Source organism: Battus philenor, unplaced genomic scaffold (assembly GCF_028537555.1).
Source record: "Battus philenor isolate CCGP_79_NKW_IND1 unplaced genomic scaffold, ilBatPhil1.0.hap1 SCAF_21, whole genome shotgun sequence".
Classification (NCBI taxonomy): domain Eukaryota; kingdom Metazoa; phylum Arthropoda; class Insecta; order Lepidoptera; family Papilionidae; genus Battus; species Battus philenor.
Window position 1 is genome coordinate 3,504,705 of NW_027181684.1, and position 14,688 is coordinate 3,519,392.

Here is a 14,688-nt window from a genome sequence, read left to right on the forward strand (position 1 = left end):
ATGTGTTAAGGCGCGTAGAACCTCCCAACGGGCTCGGAAAACACCACAATTCGAGCAGCTCTACGACAAATATAAGGAAGCGCGATTAAAATTAAATAAATCCATTAAAGAGAGCAAGAGAAACGCGTGGAAAATATTGTTGGAAGAGGTTGAAAAGAATCCATGGGGCAAGCCGTACCAGGTTGTAGTTAAACAACTGAGACATGAGAATACAACGCCCACTTGTCCTATTCTACTAGGAAGAATTGTCAGAGCTCTGTTCCCCACGCAACCAAAATCCTCCTTTCAACTAGGGATTGTGGATCCGAATGAAATCCCCCCTATTACCGAGAAGGAGCTAATGGTAGCATGCGGTAGGGTTGGAAACAACAAAGCTCCGGGACCGGATGGGATCCCCAACGTAGCTCTTAAGCAAGCTGTTGTAGCAATACCAGGAATCTTCTTGGAGACCTACAATAGCTGCTTACTGGAAGGGACCTTTCCTACCGCGTGGAAACGACAGAGACTGGTACTTCTCCCTAAAGGTAAGAAGCCACCAGACGAGCCATCGTCATACCGGCCCCTCTGTATGCTGGATACTGCGGAGAAAATACTAGAACGTATTATCCACAGCAGGATCGAAGCAGCAGTTGAACCCCACCTAGCTAACTCACAGTATGGGTTCAGAAAAGGCCGGTCTACGCTAGATGCTATAGAGCAAGTAGTCAATATAGCAAAACTAGCAGTGTCTGGGAAAAGATGGAAGAGAGGCTCGATAAAATACTGCCTGGTTGCCACCTTGGACATTAAAAACGCCTTTAACTCAGCAAAATGGGAGGTTATCATGGGGGCACTTAGCTCACTGAATGTACCTCTATACCTACGTAAAATAGTCGCTAGTTACTTCTCTGATAGAGTCCTCATGTACACTACGGAAACCGGGACGGAGGAGTACAAAGTCACTGGAGGCGTCCCACAGGGGTCAGTACTAGGGCCACTTTTGTGGAACGCTATGTACGATGGACTCCTAAAGAAACATCTACCCAGCGAAACTAAACTCGTCGCATTCGCTGATGATCTAGCAGTCGTTATAGTAGCGAAACACTTGGAGGAAGTGAAGTGGGCATTTGAAAGATCCTTCCAAATAATCACTCTGTGGATGAGGTCAGTCGGACTAGAACTGGCTGAGCAGAAGACGGAAGCAGTGCTCATTACTGGCAGGAGAGTTGCGGAGACCATCACACTCAATGTCGGCAGCTGTGAAATCGCAACTCAACCAGCTATACGGTACCTTGGAGTAATGATCGACCATAGGCTAAACTTTAAAGATCAGGCTGAGAGAGCAGCAGCGAAGGCGTCTCTGGTGACAGCTAAACTCTGCCGACTCATGCCTAATGTCGGAGGTCCCAAGCAAAATAGAAGGAAGTTATTAGCGTCGGTGACTACGTCAGTGCTTATGTACGGAGTACCCATATGGTCCGACGCACTGAGCAAACAGGAGTCCCGACGGAAAATCGCCTCTGTTTATAGAGTCAGCACTCTACGGGTAGCTAGCGCCTTTCGTACAGTATCGGAGGATGCAGCATGCGTGATAGCAGGTATGGTTCCTGTTGCGCTTCTTGCAGACGAAAGAACTGATCTGTACCGTAGCAAAAAAAGCAAATCAGACCCAACTTCAGCTGAACTTAGAATTCGGGGAAGACTGAAAAGCTTGCAACAGTGGCAATCGTCCTGGGATAAGTCGACGAAAGGAAAATGGACGCGTAAGCTTATACCAAACCTAGAGTCATGGGTGAACCGAGATCATGGAGAGTTGAACTACTACCTGACTCAGATGATATCCGGCCATGGCTGTTACCGAGCGTATCTCCATAGGTTCAAATACGAAGATTCCCCTGACTGTCCTAATTGTGTCGGAATGATTGAAGATGCAGAGCATGTCTTTTTCGTCTGCCCCCGATTTAACGAAGCCAGGAGGTCTTGGGAAGAAGGTGTAGGATGCAAAATCTATCCTGAAACTCTGATAGCTACAATGCTATCCTCGCCTTCGGCCTGGGAACTTACGAGCGCGTACTGTACGACGGTGCTAAAGGAGTTGCGTAAAATAGAGCAAGAGCGGAGGAAGTTGGCCTGAACAGCCACTCTATCAGAGAAAGCTGCGGCTAAATCCCCCCCGCGAAGTAATGCCTAACGGCCATGCCGTGGGGACCAGGGATACCGAAGAGAGAGGATTGTTTTTAGTCGGTATTGATCTAGATCGAGTCCGACATACGGGGCACCAACATCAGGCCCTATGATACGTAAAGGTATTTTTAAACCTCTATAAAAAAAAAAAAAAAACATATATATATATATATATTTATATATATATATATATATGTGTGTGTGTGTGTGTGTGTGTGTGTGTGTAGTATATGTATATATATAAAAGAAGAAAAAAATACGGAATTATCATAACATTATTATGTAATGTAATATCTAAGGTGATTAATGTTTGTAATAATAAATATCCTTATGATATCGTAGTAAGAAAAAGTGTTTTTATTATACGAATTGGAACATTTTAAAAGGAATTATTGTTTACTGCAGACTTCGTATTTGGAAGTTATTGGTTTGTCGCATTGATTTAAAAAAAATGGTTCATATTTCGGAAAGAACTATTTACACAGGATGATTGGAAATAGATATAAAAGCTATAAACCTTTTAGCTGTAAATTGAGCTATACATTCTTTCCTTTAAAGCTTTTACACCTATTCCTAATCATTCTGTACATGCATATGTGTAATTAATCTACATATAGTATGTTATATGTTAGTAAATAGATAATAAGTGAAATATAAAATGAAAGCTTTATTTCCTTCAAGGCTTTAAGTCCATAATTGCACAAGATAGAAAAGTGTGAGCTAAATAAATAAAGGTATATATCAAAATAATGAAACTTCAACAGACATTGTCACAGTTTATTTGTTTCAAACAGTCTTATAATCGAGCGACAGTTCGAAAAATTCTTTAAATATCCTTCAATTTGGCGATCCTAAGCGAGATTTAGAATACATGAGCTTACATCTGTATATAACGTAACATAAAATCGTTGTACACGCGACATGTGATTTATTAACAATCGTATTTACAGAAACTTTTCATTTGTAATTGTATTACATAAGTTCGAAGCAAAGATGCGTTTTAATTTATATTTACATTTAATTTTCATTAGTTATAACATCTACATAAACATTTTGGATAGTATTATGCAGCAAAGAGCCAACGCCAATGTCCTATCTGACGGTAGTTGAAGTTTAGATGTCCCTTTGGCAGCTTCAGTCAAACCTGTGTGATGGAAAATTTTGATATAATTTAGTAACTAAAAAATAATGTAATTATAATATAGTGTATACTCAAAAGAATATATTTATATAAATAGTTGAAGAAAAAATATTAATGACCACTTTTAATGGGTAAACTCAAAAGGCGGGTCACCCTTATTTAGATATTTACGACAAACCATATTTACAAAGGTGTCTATGACACCAGAGAACCATATGACAAATAAAATGTAACTTTTTAAAATTCTTTTCAATGTCAATCATAAATCATAGGGTATAATATATCTAATTCGTCAAGTTTTTTTTTTATTTTTAAATTATTTTTTAAAAAATCTATTTATCAGTCTTTATATGTAAGAATTATTTAATTTTCAAAATTATATAATTAATAAAAATTATGATTTAATAATCAAATTACCTATTTATTGTTACATTTACAAATATTTACATTAAGAACATGAATTAATTTTTCTAATAAAATATTGATATGTATTAAAAAGTTAAATCCTTTTAAGTAAAAAAAAAGTTAATTTTCTTCTACATACATTTTTATATTAATAGTGCAATTCAATAGTGTAATATATAAAAAAATTGTTAAAAAATTAAAATTTTATAAAATATGTCTCACCTCCGGCAACGCTAATTTGATTGTTGAAGTCTTCAGCTTGGGAATTGAGTTTTATTTCTAGAAATAATTAAAATATACATTTATTAATGGCTTCATATTGTACACCTAGCTACAATGTTATATAATGGAATGTTACGCAATGATAATCATCATATAAGCAGTAGAACGACCACAGACTTCCAGGAATATATGGCACAGACATTTTTCATTGCAAAAGTTTGAAACGGCCTGTGTCAAGCATCTACTGATGATTTTAAAAAGCCCGTCTATCCACTTTGTGAACATCCTTTTTGATTGTTAATACCAGGGGCAGCTTAACCAGGGGTGCAGGGTGTGCAATGCACACGGGTACCGCGGCGCTACCTGAGACAGCTAAGAGCATCGTCTTGAACTATCATGGTACAACAATGATATGACAGAAGCGGCCAGCCAGCGCGATGGCGGCAGTTATCAAACGCGAACGCCGTATGGGCGCCTTTTTTTTCGAAAATTTTGTTTAACTCGATATAAACCTTATTTCACGTGTTTTAAGTGTAATACTGTAAGCTATACCTACTTATAAAATAGCTTGTTAAAATATGATCAAACTACCTTATTATGACGGCAAACTTAATAGTAATAGCCACGGGGGGGGGGGGATCAGGTCTAGGGGGCGCCAGGGTTTCATCGCACACGGGCGCTACACGAGTTAGAGCCGCCCCTGGTTGGTTCTGCCAAGATATAAAACAATCTAACGTCATCGCTGTTTTCAGCTAAAAAGTTAATAGATTTATTTTAGACAAGCATATAGCATTGTTGACCTCATGTCTTAACATCAGGAGGGAAAGAGGTCAAATGCTATCAAATGCCTGAAGTCGATAAAAAATCCTTTGCTCCACTTGGCACTCCATGTTCTTCAGAACCTTTATAACTATAACTTATAACCAGGGAACTTAATCGGACATTTAAAAAAGAAAAAGGAAGATATTAATAAATATGAACCAATCATCATACAACGTATCGGCTCGATTTATTAACTAAGTAAAAATTCGGCATAACCCCTTTGGTTATAAATAGGGCTATGCTCTAGATTTCTCGACGAGATGAGAATAGCCATAAACGAACGAAAGAAACCGACATATCCCTGTGTATTGGAAAATGAAGTCGTAGTTGGCAGAATATATAGTATGTAGAACAGGCCACTGGGGCCTTAATATTCAGGGGTGGAGATCACCGATCAGTGAAAAGACTGCTTGGTTTCACTGGTTCTATTGTAAATATATGGATAAGCCTATGAACTCAGTAAGAAAAGGAAAAATATATAGCTACTTCCGCTATGTAGCAGTAGTTGTGCAATAAAGTGCACCGCCCGCCAGCCCGCTGATAAATGCGCATGCGGCAAACAATGCGCATCACACAACTACCACCGTTAAATCACTCAACACATGTGTTTTAACGGTGGTAGTTGTGTAATTCGTATTGTTTCCTTTTCTTACTTAGAATGGATTTCCGCAAAGTAAAGCCTGAATCTATTAGAAGTCTTTAGACAGTGGATGTGCTACGGTCGAAATGACACTGATTATGTACTAATATCTTTATCTGTCAATGAACAAATCATCTCATCATATTAAATCAAGAATAATAAATAAGCCAAATAAAACATTGAAATGAACGTAACTTACCATACAAGCGAAGGGTTCCTTCACTCTTTCCTAATGAATTCGTGCTGATGCAGTTATATGTACCGATGTCGCTTTTGGAGAATTGTTTTATAGTTAACCACATTGATACTTTATATGATGTCTTCTCTTCTCTTATCGTATATTTTGGACTGAAAATTTATTATAAAACTCAAATAATATGCCATACATTCATTACAAGCTCTTACTTCTAAACATCTTAAATTAATTGCGTGTAAGATATCATGATATATATAGCTGTTTTAAACTGTTACAATAAAGAATGAACAAAAACAATTTACCCATCTAATAGCATTTCTCCTCTATTTTTAATCCAGTAGTTAATAGTGTTCGGATAAGCTTCGACGTAGCATTTGAGTTTCACGTTGGTTCCCAAGGGAGCGCCCAGTAATTGGTTCGGTACTTTTACAGTTGGGGCAACTGTTAAACAAGTATATAAATGATACGTAAATAAATTATATGTAAGAACAGTAACATAAACGTACTAAATTCTACTATGAAAGCTTCAATTATGAACACTAAGTATGTTGAGTTAACATTTTTTTTATATGTATTGTATAATATTTACAGAATATAAAAGTATTAAAATATGTCGTAGTATGGTGTCAAAAGACTTAAATTTGCATTAAAAAGTATATTAATAATAAAACATACGTGTGCCATATTCACGATGATGTATGGAATATTTAAAGCAAGTTTCAGAGTCTGTAAACATATCTAGACTTTTTTTAGATTGTTGGAGTTTGACACTTTATATGTTGAATTTTTTTGAGGAAAATTATATTTACATATTTATATATACACACACACACACACATATATATATATATATATATATATATATTTAAAGGTATAACATAAATACGAATAAGCTTTCTAGGCTCTATAAATTTACTAATTATTTTGTAACAATGCACATAATATTTTAATAAATAAAAAAATGTTAATTAAAAAAAAATTAAGTGTTAATAAAGCTTGCATGTACTACACTATTATTACAGATATATATATTTATGAAACTGACGAACAAGACCGACATTTTCATTTGGGTCGCTATGTATTTTGAGTTACAGGATGTTACTATAGCACAGCTCAATTTAATTATATTAGAGGGGCTGGAAAGTAATGCCGTTTCTGTTGACATATTTTACACAAAAATCGATTGATTTTTACCGCTCCGGGATTGAAAATCTGTAATCTAGATGACAAAAGGTTGTCGATCACGAAGGTGAATATATTTTTGATTCAAAATAATAACTTGTTAAAAATGTAGTCGTGTGAATTTAACTTTAGAAATCAACATTACTTTCTGGTCCCCCTAACAGTTTCTATTGAACTATGTTGTTCTGGTAATTTTGTAAAACTAAATTAAATTAATAATTTAATTTTTTAATCAACCACACAGTGATACATATTATACGTATTATAATAATTATGATAAATTTTAGTACCACAGTAAGCAACGATCTGTGGTATTTGCAGGTTTTACTAGAATGAAAAGAGACACACTCGCATTATACTATTTTACGTTGCCATATTTGAAATGTTGCTCATTGCCAATAACATGCGATTAGTGATACAAATTTAAAATACGATTTTAATTATTTTTTCTAACGATAATAGTACCTATGTCTCAATAACAACGTAATAGTTTTATTTATAAATAATATATCATTTTTAAATATTTTCCATTTAATGTTTATACAGGTGTATATTGTTTAGTTAGCATTGCTTTATTTGCTACAACAGTATAATCCTATCGAACATCAACGATGTCACGTATTGAATTCAATATATAAATTTATCATTTCTCTCTTGTTATTTTAAGCCAATTTCTAGGAACTATTTATTTGATTTATCTCTACATCTTTTCAATGGAAAATTTATTTCCATAAATCACTCATTTGTATGTTATATCGAATTTTAAAATATATATTATTGAGATTATTAGTGCATATACGATATTACGGGGTTAAATAAATAATTAAAAATATGTCTAATTTAATGACCAATAATAATAAGCTAAAGAAGCGTTTACAAGGCGTTAAAATTTCAAACGACTTTCTTGAATCTATTATGAGGACCGATAAGTAATGTCGTTTCTGTTGTTTTCTGTTTACCGCACCCCGCATTGAAAATTTGTAAACTAGATGGCAAAAGGTTGGTGATAATGTAGGTGAATATATTGTTGATTAGAATTAAAAAATTATTATAAATGTAGTCGTGTGAATTCAACTTAAGAAAGTGAAGTTACTTTCCGGTCCCCCTGATATATAAGAAATAGAGCGGTGTAAATAAATAAAAATAAAGTAATAGTTACGAAACCTTTGGTTTATAAAAGTTAAAGTAAATAATTATTTATTTCTGAACATTCAAACAATAATAATCCAATAATAAAGAAAATCTAGAAAATTCTAATTTAAGAGTTTCGAGCTCATAATTCATTGTAGTGTTACAAATGTTGTATAATATTGTTACTAAGTTCGTACTTACAATTAACTAAAAGCGTTATTCGCTTGCTGACAGCCGGAGGGACGTCGTTTGACGCGATACAAAGAAATGTGCCCATTTGTCTTCTGTCAACCCGCAACAGGGGTAGAGAGCTACCAACGAAACTCTCCACTGTAACAAGATTAAAAAACAATATTACTTGAACCAAATACGTCATACACACATGTACTATATAAAATCAAGAGGGACAAGAGCTTTACGCTTTATCCCTTAACTCTAATCATACCAACACTTATTAAGTACTTTATTCCTACCATAATAGGTCAATGACCCGACTTTGTTTCCTGTTTTAATGTATGAAATAAGTTTCTTAGGAAGGCAATAAAAATTAAATTTAATAAGTGCAATAGCTGTAGAATGATTAGTAATAAGTCATGATGTCAAAATTTTCAAAATCAATAGGATGAACCCAAATGGGTCATATTGACCCATAACGGTATACTTAGTGTTAAATGCATGGTTTTTTATTGCGGCCAGGAAAAAATATTTCCTGGTAGGTATTTAATAATTACAAATATCTATTTAAAAAAAATAAATTTGCCGCCGAAACTTGCATAATTTCTTTTTTGGCACTCAATATATTTATTATTTATGGTCGTCAAAGTGCGTTCGGAAACACATACCACACGACTTTAATAAAATAACGTGAAACGTGGTATGTATACATTTAGCAACAAGATGCATTTAAAGGTTATAATATACCTTTGGATGTAAATGAGAGACATATACACATATATTAACACCGAAATATTGTTATAATACCGAAATATTTTATGTGGACGAATATAAATATTTATAAATTATGACCCAGAAAAAAAGAGTTTAGCCGTCGCTTGAATTAGAGCGCTCAGATCTTATAAGACTTTGTTACGCCGAAGTCGAATATTAGAAGATTCTTTTAAACTGTATTGAAAGTGTGTTATAAACACCAAATTATGATAGGTTTGCCTACAAACCTGGCATCGAATTATTTTAAAAATTCTACCGACATCACTGGAGAAATCTCCGACTTCTATATACTTATTTTGATTATAAAAACGGTTATAATTAAAAATAAGCAAAATATCAATTTTGAATTTGGAGTCTGTCATTTTTTATATAGTTGTTCATCGTGTTTTGTGTTTTTCATGTTCATTTTAAAATACAATGTGGTGATAAAGAGAATTGCTGTGATTTCATTACAGAGGTAAGTATGTTGCCAAATACAATTTTTAAAATCCACTACGTGTTTAGTACTTTTTATATCTACTTTATGACAGAAAAGATGAAGCCGTTAACTTGTGTTCATACGAAAAAGACAATCAAAGCAGTAAGAGAAATAATTCTAAGAAATCCTGTCCGAAAGCAAAAGATTTTATCTCCGGAGATGAAGATAGCGCTTAGAATCATGCCGCGTATTTAAAAAGATGGCTCAGGACTTGGTGTATTTAAGAGACGTACTGGTCATTGCTTAACAGATTATTTAAAAAAAAGATCATTTAAGCGATACGCCAAGATAGGTCACAGAAATTTTTGTTTATGGATAAGATATTTTTTTTCAAATAAGTAATATTTTAACAAACAAAAATGGCGTATTTATGCTGAAATCTCTAAAGAAGCTTTCCAAATAGAGATGTTATAGCTTGGGTATTTTCCGACTAATACCAAGTATACAACGTTTATATTTAAGATAATATTTAAAATATTTCGACAGTTTTTAATTCTATGATTTTTGTTATAATTATCCATATATATAAATAACCAAAATGTATCTAAATAGATGCATTAAAAATAAAATATGCAAAGTACTAAACACTTATATTTAACTACGACGATAGTTACGTCGCGTGTTAAGAATAGAAAAGCTGGGGGGGGATTCCGGGCAGACTTCCCCGGGAGCAATTTGCTGGCACACCTGCGACACACGGCGCTCTACATACGCGGCGACGACGGCCCGGGGAACATTTTGCGAGAATACATCCGCATAAACAGATACGTCAAATGTGACACATATTTTCACTCGTGTATATTCTACGTAAAACTATACAGCATGAACATTTTAACCTATAATATTATTTTTTTGAAGAGGAAAAACAATGCAAACGTGTGTTGTATTTTACGCCCATTACTCTAAACCCTTCAATTTTTTTCGAGCACTGGTAGTCCAGTGGTAAAGGTCTCAGACTTGCAATCAAACGACGCAGATACGATTCCCGGGATATAATCTTATTTATTTCACACGTTATATATTAATTACATAGGACTGCTTACAATAAAGTTTAGGATAGATACCAGAATCCTGTGCTTATCATAACACCACACTACGATCACCAACCTACCTCCCAAGAGTGGCTATAATAGTATGTCACCAGTAGATATCTTTGTTTGTTAATCCTGTCTATCAGTGGGCGTCGAAGAGCTAAAATGTCGACTTTCACCACTCCCGATATAATCTCGTACACACGTATACGCACACACATACTCTTAAACACAGACATATTCTAAGTAAGAAAAGGACCAATATTTAGCCACTTCCGCACATGTATTAGCAGTCGTGCAACAAAGTGCACCGCCCGCCAGCCCGAAACAGATTAGTGTATGCCCGCTGATAAATGCGTATGCGACAAATAATGCGAATCACACAACTGCCACCGCCAAATCACTTAACGCGTGTTTCACCCCTCTAGGAGCCATGTTACACCGATTAGTGCCAAACAAAGAGTAACTCTGTGTTTGTTCTCACCGCATTTATCAGCGGGCTGGCGGGCGGTGCACTTTGTTGCACGACTACTACTGCATGTGCGGAAGTGGCTAAATATTGGTCCTTTTCTTACTTAGGATAGACTTCCGCAAGGTAACGCCTGATTCCATTAAATACAGATATGCTCTTTGGCAAATGATGTATTTAATAACATGTATTCAAAATAAATGCTGTTATAATCACTATTGTCTTTACGATACAGGACTTTAGAGCAAAAGGTCTACATTAATAATATATTTTAATAAATTATTTTCATAGATAATTACTCGTAGCTCGATAACAAATTATGAAAATATACTGAGATAATCGCTGCAATAGCTTATATAATAAATAAGTGAATGCATAGTATGGCTCATTAGTCGTCAATTATTGTATGGTCTATCCTATCCAACAATCAGTATTTTTAGAAATTATAGATAATGTAATTTTAATATACTAAAAAAGCGTTTTCAGAATTCGTATTAATACATATTAAAATTAATATCAAATAACATATCAAACTTTTTACTGCCAGAAGTTATTAGCTTGTAGCATTCCAATAAAAAAAAACTTATTTAAGTGATCGCTATAAAAAGGATGATTAGAATAGGTGTAAAAGTTTTAAAGCGATAAATGTATAACGATATTAAATAAATAAATATCTTATCTAAAATGCAAAGACGTTTAGTCCATCCTTTATGATGATTTACAAGTTACCATAAGTATAAGTGACCTTTTGTTGTCTTTAAGTCTCTAAATGAGGTCACTTAGATCCTATTGAAAGTCTATGACGAAAGACCATGTTCAGCAATGGACTTTCTTGTAGAAATAATAATCACTTGGGTTGTCATTGTTCAGTGTTTGGGTAAAAATATGTTTACAGTATTTTTGCTAAATGATAAAGCAAAGGCGATAATTTTAGGCGAACTATTGCGGGTATTTCTTATTATATCAGATGAATTAAAATGGCTCATATGTTATTAATAGGCCTTGTATATTGAACTAGTGCCGTTTTTTAGTAAAACCGGAATAAAAATATGCTGAACAGCTTTTATAATATCACTGATGATTTTATATACAAACGGTCACATACTCGCCTTTATTAGGTTTCATAATAATCCAGTATTATTAATAATAAATTTAAACTAATAATTAACGAACAAGATAATTATTTTTCTTTTATTAAGAACACTACACTTGCAAATGCCATATGAATTGAGAAAAAGGTTTTCAGGCATTCAGTAAACAAAAGCGTTCATTGACGTTTCACTGATAGCTATTGAATTGAAATGTCGAGCTCTTTGTTTATTTTTTTTTTAAACAATCTCGGAACGTACTCTTGGTGAATTGAAATTTGAGAATTGTTGATAAATCTATAAATAAAAGGAGAGGAAATTCATTATAATAATTAGTAACAGTAACAGTTATTCTGATAGTTATAGTTTTAGTGATAGTTTTACTTTGACTATCAATATCATTATCACTATTAAGTGATACTGACAGTGACAGAGATAAAGCTACTGATAATGTTAGTATTAGTGATAGTGTTACTCTTACTATCAATATCATTATTACTATTAAGTAATATTGACAGTGATAGTAAGACTGATAATGTTAGTGAGAGTGTTATTCTCACTATCAATATCATTATCACTATCAAGAGATACTGACAGTGACGTTAATAGTGATGCTGATAGTGATAGTGATACTGTTGCTATCAATATCCTTTTCACTATCCAGTGATTCTGACAGTGACAGTGATAATAATACTGATAGTAACAGTAATGATGATATTGATGGTGATAGTGATATTGATGGTGATAGTGATATTGATAGCAATAATAAAAGTAGAATCAGAGATAAAATAGTGACTTTCCTTCAACAAATAATCATTATATAACGACGTAACAACTTTGATTTCAACATTAATCCAAAATGTTCTAGCTTACCTTTTTCAAATTCTCTGGACTGTGGTTTTTTGAGCAGAATTGGTTCGTGGTCTTCTCTTCTCCAGGTTATTTTGGGCGGCGGATGTCCAGTAGCTTTGCAGGATAATGTTGCATTCTCCAGCTCTTGTACAGAAACATCCGAAGAAGTGTCATCGCTTATTATGTCTGGTGGCACTAAATGAAAAGAAAAAAATCAATTTTAATTACTTCACATAGTTATACCTCGAACTTTAAATACAGATTGCGAATATTTTGTATTATTTTAAATTACATTTGAAAAGTAATATAATTAAATATAACGAAGACAATTTCTAAGAATATATATCAATATTTGTTTCTTTTTTTTTTTGACGTCGTATTAACAGAATCAATACATTAAGCTGCTGTGTTTAATGATTTCCCGATACCATTTTAAAATCGATTTAAAGTTGTTTGTATTGTAGTAATGAACAGGCTTTTAAAACGACTATAGAGGTAAAACTCTTATAAAAATGCAGCGCAGAAAAAAATTGACATAGTAACCTCTTTTGTTATTCACAGAGCTAAAAGCAATGAACCGTGCCTTAAGTTCTGTCGTAAACTGAAGTCACTAAATGAAGCGATCCGGGTTCAGAGATTGAGGTATTCTGTGTAAGGAGGTATATAGCAATTTCATGGCTGTTGTCAGATCGAATTCGCTAGACCGAAATCCGGTCTATACGCAAATAAATTGTAAACGTAAAATGGAAGATTTTGATGGCTTACCTTCATAGTATGTTAGGGATTAATATACACAAATATAAGTGATGCAACAGAGAACAAATTTTAGTTTTTTTTTTTTTAATTTTATCATGCCAATTAAAAAAAAATAATTTGATTTTGTCTTTTAATAAAAGATAACATAATGGAATTATACATAATTAAAATAGATTAGATACTTAGATAAATATTGAAGAACAGTCTTTTCTCATAACACTCGTAATTAATGATGTGCCTTTTTTATTAAAATGTGATTAAACAAGAAATAATTAGAGGGATCGGAAAGTAATGTCGCTTTCTTAAGTTAAATTCAAACGACAACATTTTTAATAAGATTTTATATCTAATCAACAATATACTCGTATTCACCTTCGTTATCAACAACCTTTGGCTATCTTACAATAAAACAATAATACAATAAAAATACAAATTTTTAATGCCGGAGTTGTAAAAATCCATTGGATGTTCTGTAAAATATCACGACAGAAACGACATTACTTTCCGGTCCCCTGAATAATTACGATGCTTTATAGGATTCTATAAGCTGTAGATTGATTTGTATAAGTTTGTCTTGTATTATAAATAAATAAATAAATATACAAAGACGGTAGTGCCTAGGAATAAATATGTCCTCCGTTTCTATTAAAAACTTACCCTATCTTAGTTCATTTGTTTTATCTACATACGTTTTTTTTGTATTATAATATTTTGTGTTACAAGTTTTACTATGCAATTGTTAAAATACCAGCCGTCCGCATAATGCAAAAACGATTATTTTGCAAGGAAATACTGTCTGTATTGTTTTATTTACTATTAGGATCTATATTCTACAGACATTAGCGTTTCATGCCTTTGTTTTTACAATTAGTTTCAATTTTTTCGAATCACTTTATTTGCTCACATTTTTACATACTACAGTGATTAAATCTCTCTTTAACTAGGTTAAATTTTATGCTATTTAAAACTAAGTTGAAGTCAACTAATTTATATAATTTTTTAAAAATAATTGTTGTATAAACTAGTTATTATTAACGACGCCATAACATTGTCCAGTTTTTAATAATACGGTTTGTGCGATTACTTCCTCGTCTCTACTCGATATTGCTAACCTCAGGTTGTATGCTAGTATATGTGCGGTGATTGCCGTATTCGACACATCGA

At 33.3% G+C, this 14,688-nt stretch overlaps 1 protein-coding gene across 1 annotated transcript in view; it reads right to left on the minus strand.

The window, feature by feature from the left end:
- Positions 1-3,203: 3,203 nt before the first annotated feature.
- DIP-gamma (Dpr-interacting protein gamma) overlaps positions 3,204-14,688 on the minus strand; it is a 41,518-nt gene continuing 30,033 nt past the window's right edge. The window contains exons 4-9 of the mRNA XM_068766654.1: positions 12,790-12,963; positions 8,104-8,232; positions 5,892-6,030; positions 5,593-5,741; positions 3,932-3,988; positions 3,204-3,307 (exon numbers count right to left, since the gene is read on the minus strand). Coding sequence (XP_068622755.1) covers positions 3,204-3,307; positions 3,932-3,988; positions 5,593-5,741; positions 5,892-6,030; positions 8,104-8,232; positions 12,790-12,963 — 752 coding nt within the window. The remainder of the gene's footprint in view (positions 3,308-3,931; positions 3,989-5,592; positions 5,742-5,891; positions 6,031-8,103; positions 8,233-12,789; positions 12,964-14,688) is intronic.